Source organism: Anabrus simplex, chromosome 2 (genome assembly GCF_040414725.1).
Source record: "Anabrus simplex isolate iqAnaSimp1 chromosome 2, ASM4041472v1, whole genome shotgun sequence".
Taxonomy (NCBI): domain Eukaryota; kingdom Metazoa; phylum Arthropoda; class Insecta; order Orthoptera; family Tettigoniidae; genus Anabrus; species Anabrus simplex.
Window position 1 is genome coordinate 908040816 of NC_090266.1, and position 17260 is coordinate 908058075.

Genomic DNA, 17260 nt, shown 5'->3' on the forward strand with positions numbered 1-17260 from the left:
TGCTCACCCATTAATACAATTGACAAATCTAATTGTAATGGTACGTATTGATGTAATCTGATTAAGAAATGTGTTTTATTTAAAGTGCCCACCTAATCAATACACATCACTTCGCCAGTGAAAATGCATGTAATTTGAATGTCTAAGCGTAATACGCTACATGTTTCATCTTACTGGAAGACTTCTGACTAAAAATAATAACTTAAAAGTAAAATCACTTTTGAATATCACTACTTAATACACTGAATACTATTGAATACACCAACTTGTCTTCTGAGGAATCTTCAGAAAATGTCTGTGTGACATTTTGTTGTGGTTACCTTCTACAAAAACTTTTAAGAATATTTTTAAATGAACACTTAAAAGAACAGCTAGCGTACAATCATTCTCCATAAAAACTTTGTTATAAAAGCAGTTAGCAGCTGATTGTAGCTTGATTTGAGTTTCAGTGTACTGACTGTGTGTTAGTTATTGAGCTGTAACTCAGGAGGCGAAGACAGAAGGGACCTCACTGACTGTTGGTTCTGTGAAATTGTCTGAGCACCAGAAGCTTTCAAAAAGAAATCTGGTCAATAACAAGGGCTGGAAGGAAAAAGAATATCACGTTGATCTGAAGTACTGAAGTGAATCAAGATTTTTTCTTGTTGAGAAAATATTGAAATTTACCCTATTTGTACTCCTCCCTATGGCTGACTGCCTCTTGAGCTAAGCATTAGCTTGTTCTTTACAGCACTGCTACGCATTTTGTACCTGTATTTTCTCGCACCCGGAGGGACCTGACTTGGAAGGGGCAGGGAAGCGTTGTTGGCAGGGCAAAGGGAAAATGTTCAGCTTGTGTGCAAATCAGGCAGGAGGGGTGTTTGTTGATAAGGAGGTATCTTTAAACCATTTATTTTCTGTGACGGTGAGATAAAAGGTATTCATTCATATAGTGGATTTTTGTTGTCTTGAATATCATTCAGATTGTTATTCTTATTGAAAACAAGGTCCAATCTTATAGAGATATTCTCGTATATGCTCATCAGATACCCTTCATTATCCTTTTAATGTATGACTAGCAAATGTACCAGTGCTTCGCTAAGGTATTCTACATTGTATACAGATTTCTATGTAAATTAATGTACACGCAGCAAGAAAGATTACATTAAATTGCAAGTTTGCTAGCGCTATCCGAGAAACACTATGGGGATGTTTCCGGCGTAAGGTGTACATTGGGGACTTCACTGATAAAAGTAGACCACGTTTACTACTGCCATTCACAATCGAGTATGGGAGTTTCTACTACAACGGCAGGCTCATTTGCCTACTGCAATTCGCAACAGAGATCAGGAGTTTTCATTATTATGACAGGCCACTTTTCCTAATGCCATGCACACTTGAGCTGGCGAGATTTGAATACAATCGAGAAATGCAGCTCTATCTAACATATAAGGGATCGAGATATGCCAAACGTCATAGGACCAAAGTTGTAGATCTCTCCAAATCGAGCAATAAGTATATCTGTTTTGTGATACAACTTACCGTTCAGCCACCAATAACCCGAAACGAAGATCTGCACTTTTAATAAAATTGCCTACATATTTCAATATTTTTTTGGGGCCTAAAAGTTACACATTTGTACAGCTTGGAATTTTTCCTCAAAAGAAAGAGTGTCCAGATTTTGGGATTAGCACTTGCATACATACGGAGAAATTAAGGAAGAAAATAAAACAGTTAAGAAAGTTGACATTAATTGAAAAATAGGATAATAACTGAGGATGGTCAGATAGGACAAATATGTAAATTCCAAGTGGATGTAGAGTACGGGAAGAATTAAATGTCCCTCACTAAATTGTGATGGTGTGAGTTACTGATTTAAGAAAGGGGTAACAGAGGAAACATTTAGGTGCAGGGATTCTTAGATAAGATGACTTATGGTGTTACTACTCAAGTGTAAAGAGGCAAGGCAGAGACAGGAAATTAAAGCAGAAAATGGAAGTAGAAGAGAAATACAGCACAAATAGCAAATGCCAGGGGCCTGTTTCATAAAGCTACAAGTCTAGAAGTGTACAAGTTATAGTTACAAGTGGATGTTCCGGTTATGTGAATGATGTTGATCCATGAAATATCACTGTAATATTTATCACAAATGGAAGACAGTAATTGATTTTACTCAAATAAAGTCTCAAATCAGAGGTTGATTAAGAAATACCATTGTTACTAGCGAGAAATATGTATACGTACTTACGGGCTGTAAAAGGGACTCCATTATGTTGCATTCTGTTGCTCGTGCCGTCTTTTGTTCCTTTTTTTAGGTCCAGGGCTGGCACCGATGAATGGGAGTGCTATGTCTGTGAATTCTCATTATCTTTTTCCATATGTCTTGTATTCTGCTGCTCGCGCCATTTTTAGTTTCTTGAGGTCCAGGGCTGGCACCAATGAATGGGAGAGCTATGTCTGTGAATTCTCTTTCCCCCCCGTATGTCCAGCATGGGTATTTTGTTGAAAGAATAATAGTATGATCCCTGCACGCGCACAAAAAAACACACACACACCAACAAATCGTTTAATGAATCAGTTAGGGCACATGAAGTGACAGCCTTCAAATAACATCGAATGAGAAAAATCAATAAAACGACACCAAAGAACTTCAGTGAGCAAAGACATCACACACGACAATGTTAGACAGATAAAACGCTTACGCCAGCATTGCGATATAGCAGAAATAGTAGTTGTAAGGCAGAAAAGTATGTATTCTCTAAAATAAAATATTTTGGATTATTTCTTAATCAATCTCCAATTTGAGACTTTATTTGAGAAAAAGCATTTATCTTCCATTTATGACAAATATTACAGTGATATTTCGTGGATCAACATCATTCACATAACCGGATATTCCTACGCATGTAGGAAATGTTTGTTTCATAAACAAAATTTCCACAGTTGTAGGTTTGGTACATTTCACTACAAGCCTTACAAGTCAGGCGATTTCTGTGAGATAGCCAAGTAGAGTCAAAGATGAGTAATTCTAAACAGACCGGGCGAGTTGGCCGTGCGCGTAGAGGTGCGCGGCTGTGAGCTTGCATCCGGAAGATAGTAGGTTCGAATCCCACTATCGGCAGCCCTGAAGATGGTTTTTCGTGGTTTCCCATTTTCACACCAGGCAAATGCTGGGGCTGTACCTTAATTAAGGCCACGGCCGCTTCCTTCCAACTCCTAGGCCTTTCCTATCCCATCGTCGCCATAAGACCTATCTGTGTCGGTGCGACGTAAAGCCCCTAGCAAAAAAAAAATCTAAACAGCAACAAATTGCAAACAAAACTTGAATCTTGAATAAAATCAGGGATGCGAAGGAAATTTTGTTTGGAGCTTTCTCTGCTTCACTCACAAAAGAAAACAAAGTTAGTGTTTGGAGGAATATTTATAATATTGCCTTATCTCTGGGTCTTATCCCAGACAATAAATATTTTACATATGTTAGACATATCTTGTGGCAGAATTTAACGAAGACCACTGTTGTAAGTATTAAAACATATATTGTCACATATATCCCTATCACTTATATTTTAAGGTTAGGTTATCATTGTATACATATTTGTACATAATAATTTTATAATATTCTGAATTCCATGCAAATAGTATTCATATATATTTATTACACATTCAGAACATGAACTTGTTATACATCAGTAGATTTTCATCATTTCATAGGCAAAATTGGATTATGCCCAAAAAAAAGTTCTGCTGATGGCAAAACATCCAAACTGACGGATATAGATAATGCAGTAATCGCTATAATTGGAAAATATTCCCCAATTGCAACACATTTAGGGTTAAATAAAGCACCGGAGAAACTGCTGGAAGAAACTACTGCTTGTGAAAACAATGCAGAACAAGCACCAGTAGTAGTTGGTGATGAAACACTGTGTACAAGCAAAGGCAAGTTAATCTTTCTTATTTGTTTATTAAGTGTTACAAATTTAGGATACATTCAAATATTTTAACCATTTATGAAAATTTCAGGTCAGAAAAGGAAGAGAATTTCCTGTGAGGCTTCACCTCACTCCACACATTATCTGGAAATTGAGAGGAGAAAGAAAATAGCCCTTCAGAATGAACTGATGGAAATAAAAAAACCTATAAATAAAGACTGGAGGCTTTGTAACTTGAGAGAGAATTGGGCCTACCCAAGTCTCAAAACGCAAAGGACCTTACAAAGTGTGACAAGAATGTAAAAGAGGGGTATATTTTAACAAATGAAGTGGCTGAAGAAACTAATGAATGATTTTGCATTTATATTTCATGATTTTCTTCTGTAAGTTAAACATTATAATTAAAAGAGTTTGTCTATGTAAATAGCTGCCTTCTATATGACATTATTTCACTATATGTTTTATTTTTATAAGACATTATTTTCATTGAATATTTTAGGTAAGCCTAAATCTCAAGCAAAATGATTAATGAGTTGCTGTAGGCACCTATGTGCTGCTGGAAGAGAATCTGGTTCATCATTCCATTTTCAACAGGTTCTATGTCAGGGCTGTCCAACGTTCGTTTCTACGCTTTCTACGCGAGCACATTCACATGCGGGTGCCAGGTATGATTCCACTAACTCGACTACTGTTATCGGTACTATGACGACTATATAATAATAATAATAATAATAATAATAATAATAATAATAATAATAATAATAATAATAATAATAATAATAATAATAATAATAATAATAATCTAGAATTAAAAATTATATGAAAATATATTTACTCACATAATTAATGTGAAATCTGGCACTGCGTGCTCGCTGCAAGTTTAGGAAAGTCTGGTGTGTAACTGGTGCGAGTCTGTCAGGGAGGATCAGTATTTGTTTTTTTATTATGTTCATAGTCGAAAACGCGACTTCACAAAGATAGGTTGAACCAAAACAAGATTGCATCTTCAGAGCAACACTGTGGGTACTGGGATATTTTTTACCGTCCACCAGAGTCCAGAAATTGCCACATGCTGCGTAGGAGGATTTCAAAGAAAGGTCTGACTGAAGGCTTAAAATTTCTATTTTTAATTCTTCAGGATTTTAATTTTCGAATATTTCACACACCCTCCCTCCAAGCTCACAAACGTCACCAGAAGCGAAGGGATTATTGACAAATATGATCACTGGTTCAAGCATTCTAAACTGGCTAAATCTGCAAACCAAATTCGGACCCAAGAGTTTCAAGATGTTTAGCAAGAGATGAAAAATCATGCTTGCCGCCATTTACTGTATCTGCCACATATTTTAAATTTGGAAAATGTGAAAGTGAATTTCTATTTAAATGGACAATCCATACCTTAAGTTTCTTTTCAAATGCATTGACAATACTTATCATATCTTTTCCTTGCAATTCGAGATTTAACTCATTTAATTTTGAGGTGATGTCTGCCAAGAATGCTAATTCGATTAGCCAAGATATATCATCAAGTTCGTGATAATATTTCCCAGGAGATGATTTCATTAAGTCTCGTATCTCATCCAACAGGCAGCAAAACTGTTCCGAGTGTTTTCCCCCTACTAAGCCACCTTAAGTCTGCATGAAGGATGACGTCACCATACTCCGAATCTGACATACTTAAAATATTTCTGAACAAGCGATGACAAGTAGATGACGATCTTATAATTCACGACACGAGTTACAATTTTCATGACATGATCGAACTTTAAAACCTTTGCGCATAAAGCTTCTTGGTGAATGAGACAATTATAAGAAAGAAATTTTGGAAATGATTCATCCTTAGCGCAAAAAGAAAGAAATCCATTATTTCTACCAGTCATAGACGGTGCCCCATCTGTTGTTATGGCGACAAGCTTTGACAGTGGTAAGTTACTCTCTTTGGTGAATTTAACGAAAGCATTAAATATGTCTTCTCCCCTAGTACGTCCATGAAGTGGCAATAGCTTGACAAATTCTTCCTTTACTGTAAAATCATTAAAAACCATTCTAGCAAATACACACAAATCAGCAGTGTCAGACATATCAGCACTTTCATCAAACTGGAGTGAAAAATGTTCACACGATTTCAAATCCGGATGTAATTTAGATTCCATATTATTAGAAATCTGTTCAACCCGCCTAGCAACTGTTTGGTGAGACAACTGAAGTCCTTTGATTGAAGATATCAATTCATATTTATCTTTGTGAGATTTGGACAGAGATTCAGCGGCATTTAGCATAGCTTCTTTCACTACTTCCCTATCACTGAAAGCTTTTTTCCTTTTAGCTAAGACGTAATAAACTTTGTAAGAAGCTATTGTCACGTTACGTGTTTGCTGAACTGGCTGCTTAAACGCACATTGTTGCAATGCTAATTTAGATTTAAGTCTTTGTGTTTTCTTAGTTCAGAATTAACAGGAAATTCACTGTCAAATTTTTTGTGATTAGTCAAAAAATGTTGCTGTACATTACTTCTTCTAGGAACAGACACGCTCGCATTATACAATAAACACACAGACTTTCCTTTGTTTTCAATAAAGCAATACTGGTCCTCCCATTCACTGTTAAAGTTATAATTTCTTTGCCTTTTAGGCATGTTAAGAAGAGTCATGTTTAATAAAATATAACAGATTATAAACTGAATAATTTAAAGTTTAAATAGTAATGAAAAAAGCACACAAAACATGTTGAATGTACAACTTATCACAACACAAGGCACTCAAAACGTATTCCATAAGCCCTGCATAAGCTCACAAGTAATACTGAATGTTCGTCTGAAAGCTAAGAACTGGGAACATTCCAATTGCAAGACTTTCATAAATCGTTTGTTCATTGTTTACGGCACAGCTTTGTTGGGATTAAAGTTACTTTGTGGGCAAATTGGGTGTCCCATTGTCGTCCTGATGAAACTCTGTCATGGTAGGTAGTTTATGGCATTGCAATCAAGTGAATCATAAGGAAGCGGTTCTGTTTGGCAGAATAAATATGTGGCTATATTTGGCTCCGTGAGTAGAGAGGGCCTTATACCTGGCGCTAGCCCCCCCCACAGTCAGAGGTTTGTGGAGGATTTCCCTTTGTCGCAACTACTTACATGTCGAATAGCTCTCTTTCTGAACCTTTCTTCTATCTCTTCACTAATTCCGGACACGAGTCATTTAGGCCTATTTCACATTTATGGCTTACTCAAAGCTCTATATGTATTTGGAGGTATGGATATAACAAATTTCCTGACTTTGAGGACGGTATTTTTAAGAGAAAAGTAACAATATTTATTGCAATGCAAAAGTATTGTTCCAATATTAAGTAAAATTTAATTTGGAAATTAATTGCGAAGGGCGCCATAAACGGGCACCTCGGGCTGGACAGGGCTGTTCTATGTTCATCACATTCTGATCTTGAAGTTATCTTAAAATATTACAAAGTGTAACACTACAAATAAAAATATTAGCTGCAAAAGTAAACTCTAATATGATTGAGACATGGAAATTTGTATTTTAAGATCCCAATAGCATTTTCAATTATACGTCTTGTTAACTTATAGATTTATTAAAACGCATAACTGCAGGGCCAATTATGTTATCCAAGAAAGGTGTAATGAGTCATTCTTTAAGTGGGTACCCTGAATCACCAAGAGGAATAGCACTTGGAAATGGATGCCAACCAGCATCAAAGCATTGAGAAAGAGTGCTATTTCTTAGTACATGCGAATCATGCACACTTCCAAGCCAGTTAGCACTTGCATAGTAAAACTTAAGATTTGTTTCACACACCAGCACATGCAATTTATGGAATGGTTCCCATGCCTATCAATAAAGCCGTTCTTATGTACTACTGCAGGAGCATTAATGTTTATAAGTGTTCCATCAATGCATCCACATACTTGAGGCATACGAGCAATAGCATGGAACTCTAGAACTAAGTGGCCAGTTTCCTCTGGCCAGTCAACAACTGTGGGAATCTTGACAATATTCACGGCATTCACAACTAAATGAACTGCTCTGCAAACACTAGATGTTGATACACCATGCACATCACCTACCGGTACTGCTTGATATTGTCCTCCATTTTCTAACTGTTGTTTTGGGGATAGGGCACAGTTTCTGTTAGTTGCATCTAGAAGTCGATTACTTACATCTTGTAGGAGTAACACCAGTTTTACTGAACTCATTCTAAATCTTTCATTGTATTCATAAAAGATTGTGAAAGCCATGTTAACCCTACTTGTTAAAGTTCCTTTACATCTTTGTCCATCTCCTATTATATCTTCATCACTATTGCTACTACTATATAACACATCCATGTCCCATAAGAAAATTAACACACAGCTTGAAAAGTAAATTTATTATTGAGTATTTACCAGCAAATTACACAGACTTTTATTCCACCTTACATGTCTCAAACAACTTGTAAGAAAAATGGTAATTTCTACAAGTTCTTGTACTCTACAAGTATCTTTATGAAACACAGCATGAATTTTAACTTGCTGACAAGTCTTGTAGCTTGTATAAATTCACTTGTACATACAAGTGTTTTTATGAAACAGGAATTATTTTTTTCCAACAACTTGTAACTTGTAGACTTGTAGCTTAATGAAACAGGCCCCAGAAAAAAACACCTTATGGTGTGAAATAATGGGCTACATTCCACGGTACTGTTGAAATATGAACAGCCTCCCTTAGTGCTATTTGAAGACGATTGTAACCTCCAATGGTAGTCCACAAATATCCCGCAGAATGGCAGCTTGACGTTTCTCTCGCCTTCTAACCAAGGAACAACCACGAGTTTACAGAAATAATGTCGAAAATTGCATCATGTTACTTCAGTGTTGGCAAGCAGCCAGACATTGCCATGGTAACCGGTAGGTTTGTTGTCAGTCATTCAATGCAAAGCAGGAAACCTGCAGAAAATAGCAATTTCCTCTGTCATTTAAAGAGTAAGCAAAACTATGTACATAACAAAAATTGTTTAAAATGAAGAGAAGTTTCACATATGGTCTACGGACTTTACAGAAAATCAATAGTATGAGCTTAACATACAAGAAGTAGTCCGATATGAAGTCAAACGCAAGCTATCTTCCATCCTTAATCAACAACAAACCATTAAACCCAACACGGTGCACACAGCTAAGGTAAACAAACTAAAGAAAAAAGTCAAACTAAACGACTTAATTATAACAAAATCCGACAAAGGAAATGCTACCGTAATCATGGACAAAAGTGACTATGTTAATAAAGCACACATGTTTTTTGCATCAAACAACAACTTCATAACCTCTAAAAAAGATCCAACTAATAAAATACAAAGAGACCTAAAAACCATCATCAAGAATGTTTCATTTCTGTTTAATGACCTTGAAAAATCCAAAATGATTATCATGAATCCGAAGCTTCCCACAACCAAAGCGCTACCCAAGATCCATAAAGCAGACATAAGACCCATTATCAATTTCAGAAACAGTCCGACCTATGGAGTATCTCGGTTCGTTCACAAATTCCTCAAGTCACACTATCGTTTTCAAGCCAACACATCAGTAAAGAACTCCTTAGAATTCTGCAACAAGATTAAACACTTTAATTTATCCAAACACCACACTCTTCATTCTTTTGATATTACTAACATGTATGCTAATGTTCCCATTAACAGCACCGTACAATTGATCAAGAACAATCTCTCCAAATTCAGCAATTTAAGTATAGGCGAAATAGATGAATTTATTCGGATTCCGGAATTTACTTTGAACAACAATTTCTTCACTTTCAATAATGTCATTTACCAACAGATAGGTCTTCCCATGGGGTCACCAGCTTCAGGAATCCTTGCAGATATCTACATTGATCATTTAGAGCATTCTCACATCATTGGCAAGATCAATGGCATTCAACACTGGACACGCTTTGTAGATGACACGTTTGTTATTTTAGACTCCCACGTTACTAACAGCAACACAGTACTTGGATTTCTCAACTCCATTGACCCACATATAGAATTCACCATAGAGTCAGAAAAAAATAAAGCCCTTAATTGCCTGGACTTAACCATTATGCGCAACAGCAACAACACTTTATCCTTCAATATATACAGGAAACCCAGCCATACCATCAATACCATCCATCAGACCTCTGTGCACCCAGACATACATAAAAAAGCAGCTTACAATAGCATGGTTCTCAGAGCATTAACTGTCCCTTTCTCTCGCAAGAATTACAAAAAAGAAATTAATACCATTTACAATATTGCAGAACACAATGGTTTCAGTAAAACCTTCATCAGCAGAATCATCAACAGATATAAAAGCAGACCCAAGACCACCCTAGAAAAAGATTCCGCTCCTAAAGAAAAATTTTCCACATTCACTTTCAATAATAGTAACATTTACCAAATTTCTAATATTTTTAAGAAACACAACATCAAAATAGCTTATAGAACCTCCCACACCAACTCCAAACTCATTTTCAATCCACACACTGTCAACAATAACTATAACAACATTAACAACAAATATTTGAATTCTGTAGTTTATAAATTAAAATGCCAATCCTGTAATTCCAGTTATATTGGACATACGGGCCGCAATTTTGTCATACGATACGCCGAACATCACAACGCTCTCAAATATAATCGTTTCTCACCTATGAGTGAACATCATAAAGCATCCAGCCACGAATACACTTCAATAGATAAAGACCTCAAGATCTTGCATTATGAGCAAAAAGGCACCTTGCTCAACGTTCTTGAGAGCATCCACATCGATTTAGATCAGTTTATGAACCCCTCTCACAATTTAAATGAAGTCAGCGAGAAAAAGAACATTCTACTTGAAACATTCATTCCATATATTTGTCAGAATTTCCATAACACAAACAAACCCCACCTCCATCTCTCCAACTCACCACCACTCCCCCCTCCTCACACCAGCCCTGGACCACCCCTTCCCCCTCCGCTCCTTCCATCCTAGCAAACACAGTTGAACCAACAATAGACTCGATCACGCGAACGAGACCGTTACTTTGAGAAGGCCAGGCCATTTGAGAGGACAACCACCTGCTAAACACCGTAAGTTTAAGCTTCTTCACACCCATTCTACACTTTTTACTTATCACCCCACGTTTCTCACACAACCTCATTTTTCCATTACAGATTAGAACTTCATTGACGGTTTCCACTAGATCACTTACAGTTTACTATGCATCTGTCTTCTACCTAACACAGCTTCTCAATTTTATATCGCAGCCCTTGCGACCCTTTATAATAAGGCAAGACACCAGCCAACATCATGAAACAATAATCAAGAAAGGGACCGCTAGATTGAGAAGATATTGAGAATGCTGCTGTTTCTAAAGCTTTAAATTTCATTGGTGTTTTTTCCTTGTCACAGGCTTTTCGTCTGCACGTTATATCAGGCTTGGTTTCTCAAAAATGTTTGCTCCCGCTCCCCTCCTGACCAATTCAATGTGATGGATTTCTGCAAGGATGATTTTCGACAGCGATTTTAAGCTGTTTTATTATTGTTACTAAACAATATTTTGTAAACTATGAGGTCCACAACCTCACCATGTGCTACTATTGTTCATTTCCATCTGCATCATTTGTTTTTTCGTTCCTTTGTTTTCTTAGGTTAACACAGTTTTTAGTTCCTATTATTATTTTAAATCAACACCTTTTCACTGAATTTTGTCGCAGTGAGTTGTTTTTTGCTCCGCATATTGATGTAAATATGGTATATATGTGGTAATTTTGTTTCCGTTCTAGGCTCCCTTTTGTTTGGTTTTTCATTTGCTCCTTCATTATGTTTAGCATTTTTTCAACTTATATTATGTAAATTATTTCAAACTCCCCTCATTTTTCACTGAAGATGGCTCAAACGAGCCGAAACATGTTTGAATTTGTTTACTCCGTCTAATGATGGAATATTTATTGTATTGAATTAGGAGGATACTCTCATTTTTCACCTTTGTAAAACTACTGATAGGTCAAAAGTTGACCTAACAAGGATAGAAATCTAAAAAACTGGCAAATCAAACTAAATTACAGGCAGCAGACCCCCTGAAACTTTATTTATATAGATTAAGTCTTGGTTTATATTAGTGTACTTGTGGTCAGTTTCTCCCATGTGTACGCTCACAGTGGAATATTTTCTGTGTTCATTAGCGTCGACATGATTCTGGTATCTTGTAGAGAAATTTCTTCCCATTTGACTAACGTACGTAACATGGCATTGATCGTATTTAAGCTTAAATATTCCTGAACCTGAATAATGCTCTGTATTATAATTTACACTAATGTGGTTATAGAATAAATTACTGTTATTATTACTGGTCAATAACGAAACTTGGTAATTGTGTTTTTACAATAAATTTGTAATTTAAAAATTCCTTGGATTTGTAAAGTGTGAACATGGCATATTTAGATTTCTTATGTTAATCAGGTGTTAATTTTATGCTATTCATTCTTTTAACTTCGCCTACGGTTTTATTAATGATAATACTGCTGAACCCATATAAACCAGCTATTTTTTATGAAACATAATTCTTTGTTTCTTTCCATGTTTGATAGTGACAAGTTAAAGGCACAGTAGATCATGCTAAAATATGCTGCCCTCTTATGGCTTTTGGGATGAAGTGAATTTTTTTTTTTTTTTTTTTTTTTACAGTATCTGGAGTAAATGTGTCCTTTCTGTACACCTTCCGTCTTACTAATAAACGGTGTATAACTTTTATACAAGGTTTACACACCGTTGATGTGAAATTCGTTACTAATAAACCGTGTATAAGCCTCCTGTGTATACATCTGTTATAGTTATTCACTGAATTGCTTATACATTCCAGGACCTTTGTAAAAGCATTGTATAGCAGCAAGTAGCGGAAAAAGAAACGAGTGAGCAATTTACTTCGTGGTATTTACTGTCTACAGTAATATAATCGTGGTGAAATATTCGACTTATCCATTTAACATTGAACACACGTTGAAAGAATGGGCGATAACGTTGATGATCTTCACGATATTTTAAACATAGAAGACATACACCATTCAGAGGTTATGGAGGCTAGACATCTTCGTACAGTAAAACACTTTAAAGAGACGGAATGACAATGAATAACTATAAAAGAAATGATGGTTGGGCATATGTTTGTGTAATAATGTGTTACAGCTTAATAGACATTTGATATTGCGAGTTTATTATACATTATCTGCCCCTACAAAGATCTTTCTCAATTGAGTACCTACCGTGTATAAGGGGACATATTCCTCGAGATAAAAAATGGCATAACTTGAAAACCATACGTAATATCATTTCCATACTTTGTAGCTGAATACGCAGAAATATGATGTATAAATGCCTAATAGAAACGTTTTTGATCAAACCTTTCTTTTAAGCTACAAAACAGTTTTTCCTTTCTCCTGAAAAGTAAGGATTTTGGAATGTGTACCTTTTCAACTCGCCGATTCAATTACAATTGCTTATGTTTTCCGTATTACCCCAATTAGGAGCTTTTGATATTTTCCTAAGCTTTTCCATTTCTTTTTTGGCGTCCATTACACAAGCAAGCTGAAGAAATGTTGATATCAATATGTCAATTTCCAGCTGTCTCACGGAATGACAATAACTATAAAAGAAATGACGGTTGGGCGTATGTTTGTGTAATAATGTGTTACTGCTTAATAGACTTTAAATTGCAAGTTTATTATACATTATCTGCCTTAACAAAGATCTTAGATCTTTCTCAAATTTGAGTATAAAAAGGGACATATTTTCCATTTCATTTTTGGCATTCATTACACAAGCAAGCTGAAGAAATGTTGATATCAGTCATAAGCCAATTTCCAGCTATCTCAGTTAATGTTGCCACTGCCTTTTCGATATGCCGTGCTACTGTGCGATTTTCTGGAAAGTTTTGCTCGTAGATAACCAGCAGAAGTGATCATAAAGGCGGTGAACGTGAGAAATACGTCAGTGAACTACAGGAAGAGATTCCTACGCCTTGGAACGAGTGTATAACGTGCTGTATAGTAATACAATGCGTATACATCGTTTATTAGTAAGAAAAATGTAAAACGCTTATACAGGGTTTATTCACTGTGTAACTATACAAGAGTTAAACAACTGTATAGGGACTTTTTATTAGTAAGACGGCTTATACGAGAACCTATTATGTTCTCTTTTCACAGTCACATCTAAAAAATTCAGGGAGTTGTTTCTATCTTCGTCTACTGTAAAATTTTATAATATGATCTAACAAATTTAAAAACTGTAATATATTATTACTGTTATTTAGGCGTTTATTATTACAAAAGTGCCATCTACAAAACTTGTTCAAACGTGTCAGGTATCCTTGCCAATATTTATCTGGAACATTCAGATCATCATAAAATAATATGACAAATTCAGGGTTTAGAGTTCTGGACAATTTTCTATACATCAGTGCAAATACTTGCCTACGTTGATGATATATAGTGGCAAGAACTCGAAAGGCAATGGAAGAGACACTCATCCCCCTTGAAGAGGCCAATAGGAAAATGGGACTCAACATCAACCAGCAGAAAAATAAATATATAGCTACCAGGAAAGCATACAAGGAGAACATGCCAGCCTCAGTACCTATAGGCAATTACACCTTTGAGAGAGTTGAGCAGTTATTTGGGATCAACAGTTACCTACTGTGATGATACATCATACAAAATTAAACAGAGATTAATAGCAGTCAACAGAGCCTATTTTGCTCTAACAAGACTTCTCCTCTCAAGGCTCTTGACTTGTACTAACAAATTAACCATCTACAAAACCCTCATAAGGCCTGTGCTTACAAATGCCTCGGAAAATTTGCCATTAACAGCATTAACAGCCTTTGAAAGACAAATACTTCGAAGAATCATCGGGCCAATCTGTGAAAGAGGAACACATCGAGAAGGTACAATAATGAATTGCACACCATTTATAAAGATCCACCTATTAGGAGTGAAATCAGCCAGACTGAGGTGGGCCGGGCACGTAGCACGGATGAGTGATACGGAAGTACCTAAAAAGATATTAAATGGAAATCTAGGGGGACAGAGAAGACGAGGTCAACTGAGAGCCAGATGGATGGGTGGAGTCATTGAAGATATTCGGGAAATGGACTGTAGAAATTGGAAAACTTAAGCTTTGGATCGAGATAAATGGTGGAAGATTGTTGAAGAGGCTAAGGATTACTTACAATGAACTGTAGAACCATAGAAGACGAAAAAGAAGAGGAGGAGGAAGAAGAAGAAGTAGAAACAATTCATCATGAAAATCATTATTAATTCACATTTTGCGAGATACCATTTGTTTCCGTTTTCTTTTTTCTGTCATATTTTGCACAATCTTTTCTTTTTCTTCAATTAATGCTTCCATTACCAATGATTCAGGTTTTCTAACTTTGTAACGAGACATTTCTCCAAGTAACATTTGAAAAAACCCAATTCTTCTTACTGTACTCCCTACAAAATGTAGCATGATACAAGTATACTCTGCTTACATCATGCTGTACTGGCACTGACCATACATAAAGTATTTCTTAAATACTATACACCATAAAGAACTGATAAAGTATTGACGTGTGTATTTTTCGAGCGCTCACAGAAACAAAGTCTCACAGGAGCAAGTAGTTGACCCGCACAATGCTGCTTGCATCATCGCCTAGCCAGCGCTTGTCAAGGACAGGCCGTGTCATACATTCTCGAAATATGCATTAAAGAAAATTTTCTAAATCCTAAACCAATTGAGAAATTGATTCGGAAACAACGGCACCTTATAGAGCATATTCCAAATGTCTCCTCATATTAATTTCTCCAAAATCGATCAAGGGATTACAGAGATATTCAAGGTTTTGTAAAACATTATTCAAGATTTTGTAAAACATTACATCAGAGCCAGTTCTACATTAAAAGGCCACTACTCTGTATACTGTCATCAGTTCATCAACAGTTCAACAGCAGTCTACACATCGACGATGTTAGTTCGCTGCGCATTACGAACTCGTATCTACAAGACGAGACTATGTCCGAATGAAGTGAGAACTTTTGGACATAAAATAATTCTGGTGGTATGGAACTTCTACATTTTCAGTGAGTAGAACCCTGTTAAGGAACTTATAAATATTCAAATTCGACTCCAGGACTTGTGAATCACAGTATAACCAATATTTATGTGTGTGGCATATGTCAGAACAGTTTCAAAGTGAACTTAATTGAAAACTTAACATTACGACTTGAGTGATACAATATTCAGATATTTTGCTAATGGACTTTTCGTATTACAAGTGTTTTAGTAGTTCACTTCAGACATTGTGGAGAATTGGAGAATGCAGTAGTTATGATATTTTCAAATGAATTGAACTTTCCTAACACAAAATAATAATAATAATACGTGCTTCATGTAGAATGCAGTAATTATGAATGCTATTTCCAAGTGAATTGTACTTTGTGAATAGACATTTGATGTCACAAGTGCAGTCGTAGACCGCTTCAGACATTTGTGTCGTCGCAGACATTCAGTTTCGTTACAAATTCTATAATATTTAGGAATCATTCTAAGTTAAAGTTATTCTATTAGATACTATATTTTCTGTTGCGAATAGGAATAAACTGTGCAGTTATTAGTGCAATGGAACAGTGTTATTTTCCAATTTGATGGGAAGACACCATGCAAGTGAAGGGATTCAAACTTCATTTTTTTCTGTGTGTGTGGGGAAAACAACCACAATTTTTTCACACCAGTGCAACTTATTTTACTCAACTAACATTCTGGTTCTAAGTCAGAGCTGAGTCAATAATTAGATATTACGTTACGATTACAAAGAGCTGTGGTTTGCGTGAAATCAATATAAAACTCGGAGGACTGTTAAATGTGGACACATGCATAACATAATCGGTGAATGGTTACCTTGCACTGCGATCTTCTAGAATCAATGACCACCATTGCTGCTTACAACGGATTGTGGTTCCGTGGTTTGGTTGCTGAACACAAAGGATTGTGTTTCCATGGTTTGATTGCTGCCTACAAGGGATAGTGGTTCCATGGTTGGTTGCTGAACACGGGGGATCGTGTTTCCATGGTTCGGCTGCTGCTTACAATGGATCATGGTTCCATGGTTTGGTTGCTGAACACGAGGGATCGTGTTTCCATGGTTTTATTGCTGAACACGAGGGATCGTGTTTCCATGGTTTGATTGCTACCTATAAAGGATCGAGGTTCCATGGTTTGATGCTGAACACAAGGGATCGTGTTACGTCACTATTCAGCGAGGAGGATCTATGGAGACAACTTCACTGTAACCATCACAATTGTAAGG

General features: G+C 36.2%; 1 protein-coding gene across 6 annotated transcripts in view; it reads right to left on the reverse strand.

Annotated features, from left to right (window-relative positions):
- The window catches only part of LOC136864547 (serine-rich adhesin for platelets), a 709539-nt gene that overhangs the window by 113904 nt on the left and 578375 nt on the right, over positions 1-17260 (reverse strand). The window contains exon 10 of one of the 6 annotated variants that reach the window (XM_068226326.1): positions 17199-17237. The exons of the other annotated variants lie outside the window; for them this stretch is intronic. Coding sequence (XP_068082427.1) covers positions 17235-17237 — 3 coding nt within the window. The 3' untranslated portion in view covers positions 17199-17234. Of the gene's footprint in view, positions 1-17198; positions 17238-17260 lie in introns of those variants that run through there. 6 annotated transcript variants of the gene reach the window in all.